The sequence below is a fragment of the Rhinopithecus bieti genome, unplaced genomic scaffold, assembly GCF_001698545.2.
Source record: "Rhinopithecus bieti isolate Rb0 unplaced genomic scaffold, ASM169854v2 scaffold_23881, whole genome shotgun sequence".
Lineage (NCBI taxonomy): Eukaryota > Metazoa > Chordata > Mammalia > Primates > Cercopithecidae > Rhinopithecus > Rhinopithecus bieti.
Genome location: NW_016811421.1, coordinates 326,348 through 344,568, shown reverse-complemented (window position 1 = coordinate 344,568; position 18,221 = coordinate 326,348). Strand labels below are relative to the sequence as shown.

Below are 18,221 nucleotides of genomic sequence, written 5' to 3'. Positions count from 1 at the left end.
AGGAAGACAAAGAGCAGGGCAAGATTGAGGTGGAAGTTACACGTCCTTTGTGCTTACTTTCTGTTGGCCTCATCTGGTTGCATGATCCCACTCAGATAGGTGCATGGGTGCTTGGAAAATTAGAAAAACATGTGAATATTTGGTAGGCACTTACAATCTCTGCCAGCGTCTGCCCTTCTAATCAGCAAATTTTCAATTACTTTTTTCTTCACCCGTAAGGCATCTTAATCCAGCCTCAGGGGAGACATCCTGATGTCCAATCTAGTCACTATATCAAGCTTAATGGGATTCATGGTCCTCTCTGTCATGTCTGCATGAGGCTCTTCTTGATCAGGTGACCTATGAACTGAAAGAAAGAATATATCGTCCTCTACTGTCTATACCACTGCATATAGAGTGGTGGAAAGGAACAGAACAACCATGGTATACATTTCTATTTGAAAGGGGATGATTAGAGACACACAACAATGATAACATCTCACTGGTCAGACATGGTGAAAGTTCCGTTATGCAGGGGATGGTAGTAAGTTTTCCTTAATTAGGCCTTGGTTCTGGTCCTCGAGAGGCATTCTTTTATCCATTGTCCTCTATGGCTGCAAGTTGTGCCCTCCAAGATATTCTTTCTTTTCCATTACTCTCTTCCACCACCTCTGAAGTGGGTGAGGGGGAATATGTCCTCCTTGGGGGCTGCACAGTTTTCTCAGTAAACTTCTTTCCCACGGAACATTGGCAGCTTAAGGGTTATAAGTCTCAAAATGTCAGTGGCTTTTTTTAGTCCAGGCTCATGATTTATTTAACAATGCAATTCCCTCAAACACATAGTAGGCTTCTGATCTATTTGCTTTAAATAACTTTCATGTGATACTAACCACACCTAAAGTTCTTTTCTAGGCATAATTCTAAAATCTTCTTTGTTTCATTGCTTTCTCACTTCTGTGCATTTCTCTCTCTTCTATATGGGGGGTATGTTGAAGATGTCTGAGTAATAGGTAGAACGTTCACACACTTAATCTGTTTATACACTTAATCTGATCCTTGTCCTAAGTCATTTCATCCAATGGGGACATTTCACTGTGATTTTGTGGCAGTCTTTTGAGATGCCAAGTCTTACTGTTTAAAGTCTAGAAGTAGTGACTTTTCCAACTTGCAAACTTCAAAATTTCTGAACGATTTTTATCCCTTTCATTTCTGTTTGCAAGTCAGCCAGGGTTTTCCTGAGCTTATTTCATTGTTGCAATCCTCTGCCAAACACAGCCAACGTTCACTTTCAATATTGTTTCCCTAAGTCATTGGGCTCAGAAGCCACACAGTCTGCCTCCCAAATTACCACAGAATTTTAATTTTTGCCAAATGGTTTCCTACTGCTTAAAACGAATTGCCATTTTTTCCAGCCTCCAACATTGGATTCTTCACTGCCCTCTGCCTAATTCCTAAGTCATTGCTACACATTTTAGGTTTCTTTGTGATGGCCTCTTATCACTGATAAAAGTTCTGAATTTGTTAGGATAGGCTAGAATATGCTGTGAAAACAAATTTCCCATTTCAATTCACTTGCTAAACAATGAAATTATCTTTTTGGTTCACACAAAATCTCCCGGTTCCTGTTTGATTTCACTTTGGTCTGTGGTTGTGAGTATTGGAGAAGTACAAATTGCAGGGCAAATGGAAAGGAAGTTCAAGATGACATTTTGCTTTGCAAACTCGTAGTATATGTTGGTATTATTGCTTAAGTATGGTATATTTATTTGTATGTTTACATAGCGTGACTGCCTAATGGCATTAAAAAATCTATTGTGCATGGTTCACTGGTTCCCCTCCACAGAGAAGAACAATGAGTAAGAATAGAAATAGGACTATATTTTATCAGATGAACCAAGGTGAAAATTAGCAAAAAAATCTGTGACAGTACATATATAAAATAAAATTTCCCCTTAAGTTATAATCATGTTTATACTTTTTACATATGTAACTAAATTAATGTGTGCTTTCTTCTAGTGGTTTATTGGTGGAAAATAAACACAGATCTTTTTGTTTTATATTTTACAGCAATGCTTTCAGTAACCTGGAGAGGTACACATGGCTGGTATAACCATTAACTTCATTTAATGATGTGGAAACACCTACCACAGGTCCTGGCACATTGAGGGTCTTGAATAAATTCTGTCAGATGAGTGGACAAGTGCACAAAAGGTTGAAGGAGTGAATAAGGCAGGTTAAATGACCAGTTGTAGATTGGTTACTAAGTGACACAGCCTAACTGAGTTTTCTAATGTTCCCCTAACCCTGCCTCCAAGCAGCTCCAGAATGTAGCTTACATTTCTGCTATAAATATTTTCTTTAGAGTTTTGCTGATGAATTGAAGTTTCATAACAAGAAGAAAGCAGATGGCTTTTGGGAGGGGCTCATACTTGCTCTTTTAACTGTGTTTCTGTTTTGCTTGTTTATGCAGAGTGTGCACAAAGGGTGCCAGAACCTTAATTTCAAACTGCATCATTTAATAAAATACAATAAGGAGAATTAAGAAGAAAGGCTGCAGGGGAACATCCTGCTTATTATCTCTGTAATGAGAGGACTATTTTTTCTCCCATCAGTTGCCAATGATGAGGTTTTTTGTTTCCTTTCGTGCGGGCACAATTGTGATATTCAATGAGAGGAGTGCGAAGTGCCACTTTACAGCCAAACATTCAATTCCTCCTAATTCACAAGGGAGGGAAGGATCAAGTCGTGCAGCTGGGAGGTGATGTTTCTTCCCAGCAGCTGTCATTGAGGAGACACGTGCAAACCATAGAAGTCATTTGTCACAAGAACCCCATCCAGAATTTGCTATGTGCGTCTCACTTGCTAACGTGACATGAAATACTGAAGCTTTCAAAATCAAGTACAGAGACTTTGTTGTGTTGACATGGGCAAAATGAAATGAAGAGCTGAGGCAATTATGTGGATAAATCAGGCCAAAAATATCCAACCATTGAGAGGAAAAACTTCCTTTGGCTCAAATTATTCAGAGCGACTGTCCATGTTCATCAATTTATCAGGATAATGAATTTTATCCTATACTTTACTTTGTCACTATAGATATATCTTTTGTCTATGAATTGGAATGACTTTGTGATATTTTACTTCACTGAAAATTATAATAGGAGTTGAATGAGCAAGCACTATGTTAAAAGATTGCTACTGCAGCTATGATAATAGTCCAAGAGAATTTAAACCCCATTATTCAATAGCTAGCAGATATGGTTATTGGAATGGGGGTAGAGAGGGAGACATGAAATCTGTTGAGGATCAAATGCTTGTAACTAATCTGTCTTTCCTATTTAGCATCCTATTATCCAAAAATATCTTGGTCTGTATCTCCCAGCTGGTTTCCTGGTCATTTGACAACTGGTTAAATGAGCCTGAAAATTTCATCAGGTTTCATATAAAGAATAATATATTATAGTTATATACATATAAAAGTATATCTTTGTGTATTTTTAATATCCCTTATTTATCTACAAAGAGATGAATGTTTGAAATATGTGACGGATAAGCAAGGTCAATTCTTGTGTCTGTTCGTGCATTGGCATTGAACTTTCTGCTTGGAGTCCTTAGCATATTCTGCACTTGAGCCATCCTTCTTGTTTCTTCATGCTTCCAGAGGCACTAGAATCACAGGCAAAAGGGCAGGAGCTTCTCCTTGGGGCAGAGGGAGAACCTCTGAGCACCTAGCTACATTACCCTGGGTGGTCTGGTCCTGCCAGAGTCTCTTAAACATTAGAGACAACTCACCATTTGGAAGTTACAAATCATGAAAGTGCTCACTGAAGCAAAATGATACCACATAAGAAATAAATGCCTAATGTTGATGAACATTTTAATCTTTATTATAAAATTATAACATAAAGAAGAATCCTGAAGAATGACCATAAGGCTTTTGTCACAATAGCACTGTGATGGAAATATAGGTGTGTTTTCTTTTCTTTCTTTTTTCCTTTTTTTGAGACGGGGTCTTACTTTGTCACCCAGGGTGGCGTGCAATGGAGGTATCATGGCTCACTGTAGCCTCGACCTCCTGGGCTCAAGCAATCCTCCCACCTCAGCCTATTGGGCAGCTGGGAGGCACGCATAACCACATCCAGCTAATTTTTTGTAGAGATGGGGTTTCTCCATGTATTGCCCAGGCTGGTCTCGAACTCCTTGGCTCAAGTGATTCTCCCACCTTAGCCCTCCCAAAGTGCTGGGATTACAAGCATGAGCCACTACGCCTGGCCTACGTGTGTGTTTTATGATTAAACAAGAAATACATACAATTATCAGGACAGAACAAAATAAAGAGAAAAATACAAATTACCTGTAATTCAACTACCCAGAGATAATTATTTTTTATGGGCTGAATGGTGTTCTCCAAAATTCATATGTTGAAGCCCTAGCCCCTAATATGATTAATATGGTTTGGCTGTGTCCCCACCCAAATCTCATATTGAATTGTAACTCCCACAATTCCCATGTGTCATGGGAGGAAACTAATGGGAGGTACTTGAATCATGGGGGCAGGTCTTTCCCATGCTGTTCTTGTGATAGTGAATAAGTCTCACGAGATCTGATGGCTTTAAAAATGGGAGTTTTCCTGTATAAGCTCTCTCTCTCTTTGCCTGCTACCATCCATGTAAGAAATGACTTTTTCCTCCTTGCCTTCCATGATGATTGTGAGGCCTCCCCAGCCATGTGGAACTGTAAGTCCATTAAATGTCTTTCTTTTGTAAATTGCCCTGTCTCAGGTATGTCTTTATCAGCAGCGTGAAAATGAATTAACACAGTAAATTGGTACCAGTAGAGTGGGGTGCCGCTGTAGATACCCAAAAATGTGAAAACGACTTTGGAACTAGGCAACAGGCAAGGGTGGAACAGTTTGGAGGGCTCAGAAGAAGACAGGAAAATGTGGGAAAGTTTGGAACTTCCTAGAGACTTGTTGAATAACTTTGCCCAAAATGCTGATGGCGATATGGACCATGAAGTCCAGCTTGAAGTGGCTTCAGATGGAGATGAGGAACTTATTGGGAACTGGAGCAAAGGTGACTCTTGTTGTTTTAGCAGCATTTTGCCCCCATCCTAGAGATTTGTGGAACGTTGAACTTGAGAGAGATAATTTAGGGTATCTGGAAGAAGAAATTTCTAAGCAGCAAGGCATTCTAGAGGTGACTTGGGTCACCACTTGGGTGCTGTTAAAGGCATTCAGTTTTAAAAGGGAAGCAGAGAATAAAAGTTCAGAAAACTTGCAGCCTGACAATGTGATAGAAAAGAAAATCCCATTTTCTGAGGAGAAATTCAAGCTGGCTGCAGAAATTTGCATAAGTAATGAGGAGCCGAATGTTAATCCCCAAGACAAAGGGGAAAATGTCTCCAGGGTATGTCAGAAGTCTTCACAGCAGTCCCTCTCATCACAGACCCAGAGGCTGAGGAGGAAAAAGTGGTTTTGTGGGCCAGGCCCAGGGTGCCTAGCTGTGTGCAGTCTAGGGACTTGGTGTCCTGCATCCCAGCTGCTCCAGGCAGGACTAAATGGGGCCAAGGTATGGCTCAGACTGTTCCTTCAGAGGGTACAAGCCCCCAGCCTTGGCAGCTTCCATGTGGTGTTGAGCCTGCTGATGCATAGAAGTCAAGAATTGAAGTTTGGGAACCTCCACTTAGATTTCAGAGGATGTATAGAAATGCCTGGATGCCCAGGCAGAAGTTTGCTGCAGGGGCAGGGCCCTCGTGAAGAACCCCTATGAAGGCAATGCAAAAGGGAAATGTGGAGTTGGAGTCCCCACACAGAGTCTCTACTGAGACACCACCTAGTGGAGCTGTGAGAAGAGGGCCATCACTGTCCTCCAGAACCCAGAATTTTAGATCCACCAACAGCTTACACCGTTTGCCCAGAAAAGCCACAGACACTCTAATCTAGCCTGTAAAAGCAGCTGGGAGGGAATCTGTACCCTTCAAAGCCTGGATGCGAGACATAGAGTTAAAGGAGATCATTTTGGAGCTTTAAGATTTGACTGCCCCACAGGATTTCAGACTTGCATGGGGCTTGTAGCCCCTTTGTTTTAGCCAATTTCTCCCATTTGGAATGGCTGTATTTACCCAATGCCTGTACCCCCATTGTATCTAGGAAGTAACTAATTTGCTTTTGATTTTACAGACTCATAGACTGAAGGGACTTGCTTTGTCTGAGATGGTGGACTTTTGAGTTAATGCTGAAATGAGTTATGACTTTGGGGGAATGTTGGAAAGGCATGATTGGATTTGAAATGTGAGGACATGAGATTTGGAAGGGGCCAGGGGTGGAATGATATGGTTTGGCTGTGTCCCCACCCAAATCTCATCTCTAATTGCAACTTCCACAACTCCCATGTATCATGGGAGGAAACAGTGGGAGGTAATTGAATCACAGGGGTGGGTCTTTCTCATATTGTTCTTGTGATAGTGAATAAGTCTCATGAGCTCTGAAGGCTCTAAAAATGAGTTTCCCTGCACAAGCTTTCTCTCTCTTTGCCTGCTGCCATCCGTGTAAGACATGATTTGCTTCTCTTTGTCTTCCAACATGATTGTGAGGCTCCCCAGCCATGTGGAACTGAAAGTCCAATTAAACCTCTTTCTTTTGTAAATTGCCTAAATGGGTATGTCTTTATCAGCAGCATGAAAATGGACTAATACGGTGATAGTATTTGGAAAGGGGCCTTTGGGAGGTAAACAAGATTAAACAAGGTCATAAGGACCCTAATCCAATAGGATTTGTGCCCTTATGAAAACAGGGAGAGACAAACCAGAGCTCATTGGCTATCTCTTTCATGTGGGGACACACAAAGAAGGTGGCCATCTACAAGACAGAAAGGTGATCATGCTGGCACCTTGACCTTGAACTTCTAGCCTTTGGAACTGTGAAAATAAATTTCTGTTTTTTAAGCCACCCAGTCTACGGTATTTTGTTACGGTAGTCCAAGCAGACTAACACACCACTGTTAATATTTTTACATCCTTTTATATTTTAATGTTATTCTATACTAAAATATACATCCAGCCATCAACACATCCATCCTTATGTACATATAAAGATGGCATTATACCCAATGGTTTACATCAGCACTGTATGATAGAAATATATTGTGAATTACATACGTTAATCACATACATTTAAAAATTTTTTAGTGGCCACATTGAAAAGAGAAAAAATGAAAACATGAAATTAATTGTAATAACATTTTAAATTTAACCCAACATAGCCAGAATATTGTCATTTCAACATGTAATCATTTAAAAATTATTCTTTAGGCCAGGCATGGTGGCTCACTTCTGTAATCACACTTTGGGAGGCCAAGGTGGGAGAACTGCTTGAGGCCAGGAGTTCAAGACCAGCCTGGGCAACATAGCAAGACATTGTGTCTACTAAAAATAAAAAAAATTAGCTGGGCATGATGGTGCATGCCTGTAGTCTCAGCTACTCAAGAGGCTGAAGTGGAAGGATAACTTGAGCCCAGGAATTTGAGGCTGCAATCCTGATTGTGCCACTGTACTCCAGGCTGAGCAACAGAGCAAGATTCTATCTCTGAAACAAAAAATTATTCTTGAGATAGGTAACTTTTTTTTACATTCTAAGTCTTTGAAATATCATGTACATTTTATACATACAGTACATTTCCATTTTGACTGACCACATTTCAAGTGCTATTGCCACCCTATTGGAAAGAGCAGTTTTAGATCAAGGGCTTTCAGTCCTGGGTTGGAGTTGGACCTCTCTACCTTATTTGACAAATGGTGTTAGACAATTAATTTAATTTTTTTTTCTTTTTTTTGAGACAGAGTCTCGCTCGGTTACCCAGGCTGGAGTGCAATGGCGTGATCTCAACTCACTGCAACCTCTGCATCCTGGGTTCAAGTGATTCTCCTGCCCCAGCCTTCTGAGTAGCTAGGATTACAGGTGCCCACCACCACACCTGGCTAATTTTTGTATCTTTAGTAGAGACGCTGTTTCACCATGTTGGTCAGGCTGGTCTCGAACTCCTGATCTCATGATCTGCCCGCCTTGGCCTCCCAAAGTGATGAGATTACAGGCATGAGCCACTGTGCCCGGCCTATTTAACTTTTTAAATCCTGGGTTTCTTTTGTTTGAAATGAAAATAATAGAAGCATCTACCTCAAAGTGTTGTCATGATGCCTGAATAATCCAATATGTAAAGCATGTACACTTCATGGTGGATAGCACTCAATAAATGTTGGCTAACATTATTTTTGTTGTCATAAAATATGAATCTTTATTTTACAAGAAATGCTGATTTGAATTTGAAATAATTTCCAACTTAATAATATTTTTTCATAAAGTCTAAATTTATAGACCTGCCAAAAGTGAAATGTGTTATCTTCTCTCATTGTAGTGTGTGTGTATTTCTGCTCATGCTTTAGGTGACGTATGCTGGTGAGAACATGCTATCACAAAAATCTTCCAGGACTGACAGGTGCCTTTATTGAACTGAACCCCAAGGTCTTATGGGCTGCATTATGTTGATCATTCAGGCAAGTATTTGTGATGGTGGTGAATGATGAAACATCTTCCAATTTCTTAGTTGACATGTATCATATTACTCCACTGTTGCCAAATTTAATAGCCATTTCATTTATTGACAGTCTCAGCAAAAAGGTAAGGAAAATCAATTCTGAACATGAATTATGGCATTTCTTTGAGTATCAACCATTTATATTGTTTCTAAAATCTGCACCATGGTATCCTCTATTTCTGAGTGGTAGGTTATTAATGAATTCTAGTTGCACCTTTTCCTGTGCTTGTTATAATTTTTGTCAGAAAGATAATAGCAGTTCCTGGCACAATAACCTTTCCAACACTCTGTAACTTGATTTGCTGACAATTCTTGTACTCAGTTCTTGTGACTGGAGAAGAGGTGAAGTGGAAGGGTCGATCAAAGGACAGAGATTATCAAAAAAGTTTAAATAACTAAATCATTAAAAGGCTGATATCTTCCCACATGACAAAGATATTAACCAGAAGAGGAAATGGTATAATATGAAAGCATTTTTCATGAAAAGAATATAATGGGATTAGAGGAGAGGAAATTATACTAACCTACGTGCATTCATTAGTTCTGAATATTGGCCTTTAGTACTCATCCTATTTCCTGTGCTCATCTCTGTTAAGAATAGCAAATCAATATGGCATTTTTTGAGGCCCTAAACTTGCCTGAAAGCCATATTTATTTTAAAATAAAACTATTATGTTAGTCATATTTAAATGTATGCAGTGGGAATCTAATATGACAGTGATTTGATATCCACCACTATCCATTAAAATTACAAGAACAAACTCTTTTTTAAGAATCAGTCATTTAACATTGTTCTTATGTTCTTTTTTCTCACTTCTCTCACTTCATTTTATCCTAATGAAGTACATTTTTTTTGTCTGACAGTGTCTTATTGATCATCTTATCATACTTCTCCCCTATCACAATATGTTCATAAATTAAAATTTTTTAAAAATTTGGTAAGGCTCTAAGTAGCAATGACACTTTTGTTAATTAAGAATTTATAGAACCAAAGTAAACGTATTACATTATTGCAAAATATTGAAAAATTATTGGAAGTTTTTTTTTTTTTGAGACGGGCCTCATTCTACTGCTCAGGTTTCAGTACAATGATTCACTTCTGGGCTCTAGTGATCCTCCCATCTTAGTCTCCCAAGTAGCTGGGACTATAGGTGTGTGCTACCATGCCTGGCTTTTTTGTTGTTGTTGTTGGGCGGGGGGGTGGTCTTGGTATATATCCCAGGCTGGTCTTGAACTCTTGGCCTTCAGGGATCCTCCCCCACCTTGGCCTCCCAAAATACTGGGATTACAGGTGTGGGCCACTGCACCTAGCCTGAATGTTTATTTCTTAATGAGAATTGTGTCTCAAGCAACATTTCAAATTATCCCCTGAGATAATATACCATAAGGAGAGAAGGTATAGGTGGAAGGTATGCTTTTCTTTTATAAAATGGAAAAAAAAAAAAAAAAAACCAAAAACTCCTTAAACAAGAATGGGCCTGGGAAAGGAAAACCCAGTAGATATAACTGCAGGTGCATTTCTGGCGATTTTTAAGAAATAATGTACTGTATGAGGAAGCTGAGATTAGATTGGGAAAATTCAGTTTTAAAAAAGTTTCTATGCCCACATTTCCCTCTGGAATAATTATTTTGAATTCCCAAGTGTCAGCAGCCCTTCCTGGAAGACCTAGAAAATAACTCTTCCATATATCTTGGTAGGATATTGATGAATGGGAACAACTTGATAAAGAAAGCCGCTTTCTAGCTCTCCATCCTTTTCTAGGTACAGAGTGCTGTGTCTGAACAACAGCAATGTCAGTCAGTGTGCTGTAGTGGAAAGACCCCAGGTTTTAGGGGCTGGCGTTGTTACTCATTAGTTACTAAGCTGCCAATTCTGTCATCAGTGAAATTGAGACAATCTATTAATATGTTATAGAGTTGCTATAAAGAGTCAGTGACATAACATAAAGTACTTGGATTGTAAAACACATAGTAAGTGCTCAATAAACAATATTAAAAAGTATAAATACATGTGTGGTATTTACTTTGTTAAGAGATAAACTTAGGCACTTACAATTTTTTAAAGAGCTTATTTGAGCAAACAGTGATTCAAAAATCCGCCTGTGCCAGATCACTGCAATTCAGGACTCCACAGAGGTTCTGTGAAGGGAAAATTTTATAAGATGTTCTGGCAAGCAATACAGAGAAAATATTAGATTAGTTAAAGTGGAAAGTCCCTAGTTAGAGGTTTCTGGCAGTTTCCGATTGGTTAAGCTTGTTTTGCTCTCCTAGGCTGTGGCCCTTCACTTTGAGTTGGGTTTCATTTTACTAATGCAGTTACTCAAGGTTCTGTCTGAGACAGCGTCTGTCTCAGGCTAATGGCCTCCCAATTAATTTTTGTCAAACAACTTTCAGCAAAATTCTTCAGAGGAAGGACAGGTTAAAAAATGCCCCAAGATTCATCTCAGCTACACATAGAGTGGTAACCAGTATTTACTTACTTACTCAGGGATCATCTCACTTGTCATTTTGCAAAAGAAGAGGAAGAAAGAATAACCTACTACTCTTCTAAACTCTACTTGGAAAATTGCAGGAATTTTCTCAGCCATCTGTGAGCACAAGAAGATATAAGCAAAAGCACATAGAGAGAAGACCTCCTATTCTAGACTCTTATCAGCCAAACACAATGCCCAAGAAACAGCTAGAAGGTTTCATTTAACCAGAGAAGAGCTCCTGCTCTGAAATGTTTTCAAAGTTTCCATGACAAAATATTCTTTCACAGTCTCTGCTTCAGTGAGCTGCTTTGTATTTCTAGCGCAGCTAAGCAATTAAAAGAAGATGAATAGATGTATTCCGGCATGTGTGATAACAAATGGCATACTTAAGGTGACAAGGTTTTCTGTGTTAACTGGCTTTGCAGTCACTTGCAAGTTTTTGAAAAATATTCCCTTTTATCGGAAGTTTTTCCCTTCTTAATCTCAGCTTAAAGGCTATTTTTTCTCAAAGCAAATTGGAGGAGGACTTTTCAAGTCATCTTTGATGGGACAAAATATATGTACATATTCTTTCTGTGCAAAGGAACTGCTGCTTTTCTTATGACAGCTTAAAACTGATAAGGTTTTAGGCATCAAGCTGTTCACCATTACAAAAGATGCTCCTGTGTCTATGAATGATGGGACTTCTACAGGAAACCAAGGTGGTCCATTTAAATTGCTACTCTATGACTCCTGTTGGCAGTAAGGTTAATGTAAACTAGAGAGGCTCTCCAAAGATAGTGAACTCAGAACATTTTTGGATCTAGACTATTCTTAGGGACAGGAAATAATGGGAATTTGGATACCATTTTGATTGCAAGTTGATGGAAAGGTGGCATTTAAACCTTTTTAATTTAATCTTCAGTTCTCGTTAAGTCTGTTTTATTTTCTCTTTTTGTTTGTTTGTTTTTGCTTTTGTTTTTTGAGAATCAACCTACCCTGGACTTCTGTTAAGATCTCTCTAGTCATATGAACTTCTGTTTATTAAATCTGATCATTAGAATCCTAGGAAATACTACCCTCCTGCTTGGCTTATGTTCTATTTTGTAGCTTCAGAAAACAGGCCATGTGGCATAAGGTAATATATATTGACTTGAAGGAAAACAAACCTGGATTCAGATTCTGACTCTGTCACTTTTGACTCTGTGACCTTGAGCAAGTTACTTGACCTCATTTGGCTGCCAGTTACAGATGTAAAAATGAGGACATGGGATTGACCACATTCTCTAAGGGTGGTAATACAGCCCAGTAGTTAAAAACTTATCTTTGTGATCAGATAGACCTGGATTTGATCAACCTCTTCCATTTCATAACTGTGAAATCTTGAGAATTTTATTTAATCTTTATAAGCTTGTTTATTATCTCAAATTAAATTTTAGAGTGATAGTAACTACCTTATAGGATTGCTGTGCTAGTAACCTCATAAGGTTGCTTAGAGAGTTGCTTTTAATCCTTAGAGGATTAAAAGTCATATGCAAGTGCCTGATAAAGACCATTTCATATTGTCTGAGATCTCGTACCCTAAAAATACTATGTACCATTCCAAGGCCCTTAATAAAGATTCAAATCATAGAACATTGAATGGGTTTCAGATTACCTAATCTAAATTTCTTATTTTATACATAAAAGAAAAAACCTCCATGGAGAGACTAAGTGGCATGCTCCAAATCCCACACCAATATCTCACACCTGACTCTTATGCTATAACACTAAGTACATGTGGCACATTCAACAAATATGCTGTTCATTGGAAGAAATTCCATACACGAGTATTTTACCTACAAATCAGTAAACTCACCAAAACATTCTTCTTGTAGGGGAACAAAGAGGCCCTTGTGATCACAATATTCTCCCTCCTACCTATAGTAGCAAACTTTCCATGAGTAAACAATGAAATAGACAAAAAGAAGAGTTAAGACATTTAGCAAGACAGAGTGCTTTGTCTAGTCTGAATACACCTGTGCCTTTCAGTAAGCGAAAAAAAAATATCTGCAGACCACTCATCAGAGGTGTGGTGAAATTTTTATATTGAATGCTTACATTTTGTATTCCAATTTTCATCCCCTCCGCAGAAAATGTTTCCAACCTTCTCTATCTATAATTCTTTGAAGAATTATTTTCACTGTACCTTCATGGAAACATTTTATCCCTTGGTTCCATTTTAGACACTTCACTTCATTAGGCTGAACTAGGGTTCCCAATGGGAGAAAAGAGAAAATGTGAAAATTCAACCATAAAAACAAATACATGTTATAGAATTTTTACCTGGTGAAGTTACCTTGCTGAGTGTTTTGGCTAACTAATGCCTTTAGACACAATGAATCTTACCATCTGGTATACTGTTTGAAGAGGTTAGAGCACGTCTCAGCTCTTTAAAACTCTGAAGTGGGAACATTAAATGACAGAGTGCCTTCTAGTATTGATACGGCCTGCATAGTAAACACATCTTGCTATTTCACAGTTCCTTGCACAGTGTCTTTTAAAGATATCTGCTTTCTTCATTCTCCTCACTTTCTATCCTCTCCTTCTACAGTGGAAAAGAACCTTATGCAAAGGCATAGAGAACAAATACTGTATTGGATTTATCTACAAAGCATGTTGAGGCTGGAGCTGTAATGTTTACCCATATTCTACAATCTCCATCTGAATAAATAAAGTGGTATCGAGGGATAGGCTGCTCTACAGATAACGAGTTTTAAACTCATTCACCCTGAGAAATTTCAATTGATATAGTTTGCCTATCAAATGGATTTCAAATTGTATTGTCACTACACTGCTTTCTATGGTGATTGCTGCAGCTCTGTGGTTCCATGCCTCAATAGATGGTTTGATTGTATATATCTGCTGCTTTCTTCCTATGATTCTGTTCATAATGGTCTGCAATGTACGACCCTGCTATTTGGTTATAAAGCTGAACATAACCCCTTCTGTGCTTTTAACTAAGGAATTTATGTTTCTAGTGCTATTTTCTGAGAGTAAAAGAGGATATCCTGTTTGCTGTTGACTTTTTTCTTTCTCTCTCTCTTTCTTTCTCTTCCTCTCTTTCTTTTTTCCCTTCCTCCTTCCTTCCCTCCCTTCCATTTTTTTTCTTTGATCTATGTCTCCTTCTTCGACAATGGGCTTGATGAATATTTCTGCTGAATTTTTGTGAAAAGAAGATAAGCTATCAATGCGTTTTCTACTTGTTAATGGCTTCAGTGGCCCATCATTTATGTCTGAAGGGTATGTGCCCTGAATAGATGGTGGAGAAGACGAGGCAGTCTTTCACTTGGCTATCTGCCCACCAACTGTCAGGGAATAGCCTTGGATCTTTAATCGAAATCAAGGACTGTCCTGTGCTTCATGCTTCACTGGTTCCAGGAATGAGTCCGGGATTATATCCTGTCCCTCTGGAAACACAATCAGCTACATTTCCCTCAAATGCCTAGGTTTCACTCTCAGGCTCAATTATCTATAAAAAGAATTTCTACAGCAAAGAGACTTCACCATAGAGAAATGATATTGAGTCAAATGGAATATTTAAAAAACTATATTCCAAACTGTCTCTGATAAAGTAATATTAACTGAAGTCTGCAGTTGCAGAATAAAAACAAAACAAAAACAAACCTGAACTCTGATGCTTTCTCAAAGGATGGATTGTTAAACTGCCTTGCTCGAGTTAGTGCCAGTGTTCTCTCTACAAAATCATCCCTTTAACCACTCTCTGACTAAAATTTTTAAAAAAATCAACATCAGCATTATCCTTTTATTAAATTTGTTGTTGACTCAAAATGATGAGGTGTAGAACATCATTGAATTTTAAACTGACCTTGACATATAGAAGAAATGGTCAGCCATAAACAGGGTGAACTGGCTTAATGTAGAGACAAGGTGAGAGAGAAAGACTATGTATACATATACCAGCACGACAGAACAGCTGGTACACACACAGCAGAAAACAGGTCAGGAGACATAGGAGTCACTTCATTCCAGATTTGCCTTAAATGTTACCTCCACAGAGAAAGCTTCTCTTTGATTACCCTATTAAATATAGAACCCTAAGTCACTCTCCATCCCTTAACTCAGCTTTATTTTTCACCATATATATGTATACATATATATAATCAAATATATTAAAATATATGTATGTTTAAAATGTGGTTATCTGAATTTTCCATTAGAATACAAGCTCAATGAAGGCAATAGCTTTGTTTAGTTCACTGCTGTAGCCTCGACACTTAGAGTAGCACCTGGCACTAAATAAACATTGGTTGAAACGATTAGTAAAACATGAAAATTATAAATTGGTTATGTTTCCTTGCAGCTGGATGGCTTAGGCTGAAGCATGGATTGCTAGTAATTCCCCCAGTCACTCAACATTTTTTAGGTTTTATATAAGAACTTTACTCTGGCACACAATGGTGTAATGTTAGAAACTTGGCACAGATCTTGTAAAGATAGTTGAAAACTAGGTATTGTTCAGCCTTTGCATGAATTTCCTATGGAGTATATTACATTTAGACAAGTTAACATGGATTATCTTAGGGAAATATTTCCTATATTTCCTCTTAGGGAGGAAAATGTAGCATAAGTATGAGGTTTAATAGCACCTATTGAACATATGCAGAATAGCTAATATTTAGTGACCAATAATGGCTAACATTTCTAGAGTGACAGTGTTTTAACTAGTTTACATTTATTAGCTCTCGTAATCCTCACAACAGCTGCTTGAGGTAGATCTTGTCATTAGCCCCTGCTACATAGTAATGAGTTTGCCTGGACTTTCTCCCTGGTCCATAGAAACAAAGGAGCCTCTAAATCCTTAGATACTTCCTGAGTGATAGTGTCTTTGCTATTCACAGTGGGTCCTGATAGATTATGCTAATGAGATGGCTCATGGCGTGTCCCTAGGTAGTTTCAGGATGAGGGCTGACTATGCTGGAAAGACCAGCCATGTGATTAAAGGACTGACCCATACAATATCAATCCAACCTCTTGGGAAGGAAGGCAGGCTAAAGGTTGAGTTCAATCACATGGTCAATGATTCTGTCAATCATGCCTATATAATGAAACCTCAATAAAATCGCTGGACTCTGAAGCTTGAGAGGGGCTGGCATGTCGTGACCACACAAGGAGAATTCATGGAAGCTTTGCACAGAGATCCTCCCAGACCATGCTCTGTGTGTCTTTTTTTTTTTTTTTCTGATTCTATTATAATAAAGCTGTGAGAGTATAGCACATACCTGAGTTCTGGGAGTTGTTCCAGCAAGTTATCAAACCTGGAGAGGTAGTGACAGCCTCCAAACTTGAGGCCATTTGGTCAGAAGTGCAGGTGGCCTGGGAATCCCTGAGTCTGTGGCCAGTGATTGAAGTGAGGCCATCTTGTGGAGGTCTGAGCCCTTGATCTGTGAAATTTTACCTAACTCCACGTAATTAGTGTCAGAATTTCTGTGTAGCCCCACCTTCCAGATGAAGTAACAGAGGCATGCAGAGGTCAAATAATTTGCCCAAAGTCTCACAGCTAGTAAGTGGCAGCATCAGTAATTAAATCCAGGATATTGTAGGGGAGAAAAAAATATTTTTCCCTCTACCCTTCAAAGTTCTTGGACCCTCGAATACTGTGGCCCCTATAACAAAAGACATATTAACAAGAGAAAAACAAACAGCAGTTTATTAACATGTGTGCTTCCTATATACATGAGAGAAAGTTCAAGGAAAGAGTAACTCTGAGGTGGCTTGGAATTCAGGCTTAAATATTATCATCAGCTAAAGAAAAAGAAAAAAGGATGTAGGGAAGGCCAGTTATGGGAAGGTGGCCAGAAAAAGTACATCAGCAAGAATAAGGTTTGTCCTTGTGATTTCGTCATTTTTTTCTTCCTGGAAAGAAGAAAGGAGATCAGAAAGGAAGATCATCCTTGAAAATGGAGATTTATTTTACAAAGGTAAATTTACCTTACAAAAGGGTAACTTCTGTTTTCAGACCTCCTGTGTCTGTTGTTTCTCAAAATAATCAGCTCAAAATAATCCTTAAGCAAAAGTGTCATATTTTTAGGGTAGCATATCTGTTGCCTGTAGTCTCTGCCTGCAAAAGTTTTTAGCTCTTAATCATTCGGCAGTTCTTCTCTCGATTGAAGAGCTCATTTCAGTTTTCAACAGATGTAGAATTAGAATGAATCAGTTAGAATTCATTAACCTGCCCACACCTTGAGTTTGAACTTCTGCCCTTCAGAACTGTGAGAGAACACATTTCTATTGTTTTAAGCCACACAGGTTGTGGTAATTTGTTACAACAGCCCTGGGAAACTAATACAGTATCTTAAGTTTAATATGACTAAAACAGAACTCTTGCTCTGCCCCTACCCAAAACCCACTTCCCCACAGTCTTAGTTTCTCAGTAGGTGGTAATTTTATCCTTCCAGTTGCTAAAACAAAAATTTGAGGGGTCATTCTTGATCCTCTTTTCCTTGTCTCCCACATCTAATGTTTTACAGACCTGTTGCTTTTATCTTCAAAACAGATCTGCCTTTTCCACCTCCATTTATTTGCAACTCCTTGATTGCTACCTTGCTCACAGCCACCATCATCTCTGGCCTGGACTACAGTAATACCTTTCTTGCTGATCTCCCTCCTTAAGCTCTTGCCCCATTATGCCTAAAATAAAATCCAAACTTCTTACCCTGGCTTACAAAACACTGCATACAGGTGTTCTTTTTGTTTCTCAAATAGAACAGCTCATTCTCATTCTCACCTTAGGCCTTTGCTCTAGTTGTTCCCTCTGCCTGGAATGCACTTACCTTTCAAGAAGCTTGTAATGATTGTCTTAACCCTCTCTCTTTAAAATATGAATTTCAATTCAATATCTGTTTAACTCATACTTTTAGAAGTCAAATTTTAGATTGATATGAAAATGCTTGATAAATTCATTCAATATTCAAATACATGTAATATTCTAACACCAAACTGCCTGTTTTTGTATAGTCTGTGAGCTAAGAGTGTTTTCTACATTCTTAAATGTTTGAAACAAAAATCAAAGAAAGAATATTTTGAGACACATGAAAATAAAATGAAATTAAAATTAAAGTTAATTAAAATGAAATTAAATTAAGATTAAATTAAATTTCAGTGTTTATAAATAAAGTTTTATTGAAACACGGTCATG

At 38.4% G+C, this 18,221-nt stretch overlaps 1 protein-coding gene across 1 annotated transcript; it reads left to right on the top strand.

The window, feature by feature from the left end:
• Positions 1 to 3,859: 3,859 nt before the first annotated feature.
• LOC108543408 (uncharacterized) lies at positions 3,860 to 6,923 on the top strand. Its single transcript, XM_017893874.1, has one exon. It carries the CDS (start codon positions 4,971 to 4,973, stop codon positions 5,748 to 5,750), a length of 780 nt encoding a protein of 259 aa, XP_017749363.1. The 5' UTR covers positions 3,860 to 4,970; the 3' UTR covers positions 5,751 to 6,923.
• Positions 6,924 to 18,221: the final 11,298 nt, after the last annotated feature.

Bases quoted from the DNA above. Each gene is read 5' to 3' on its own strand.
- LOC108543408 (XM_017893874.1), top strand. From the start codon at position 4,971: ATGCTGATGGCGATATGGACCATGAAGTCCAGCTTGAAGTGGCTTCAG.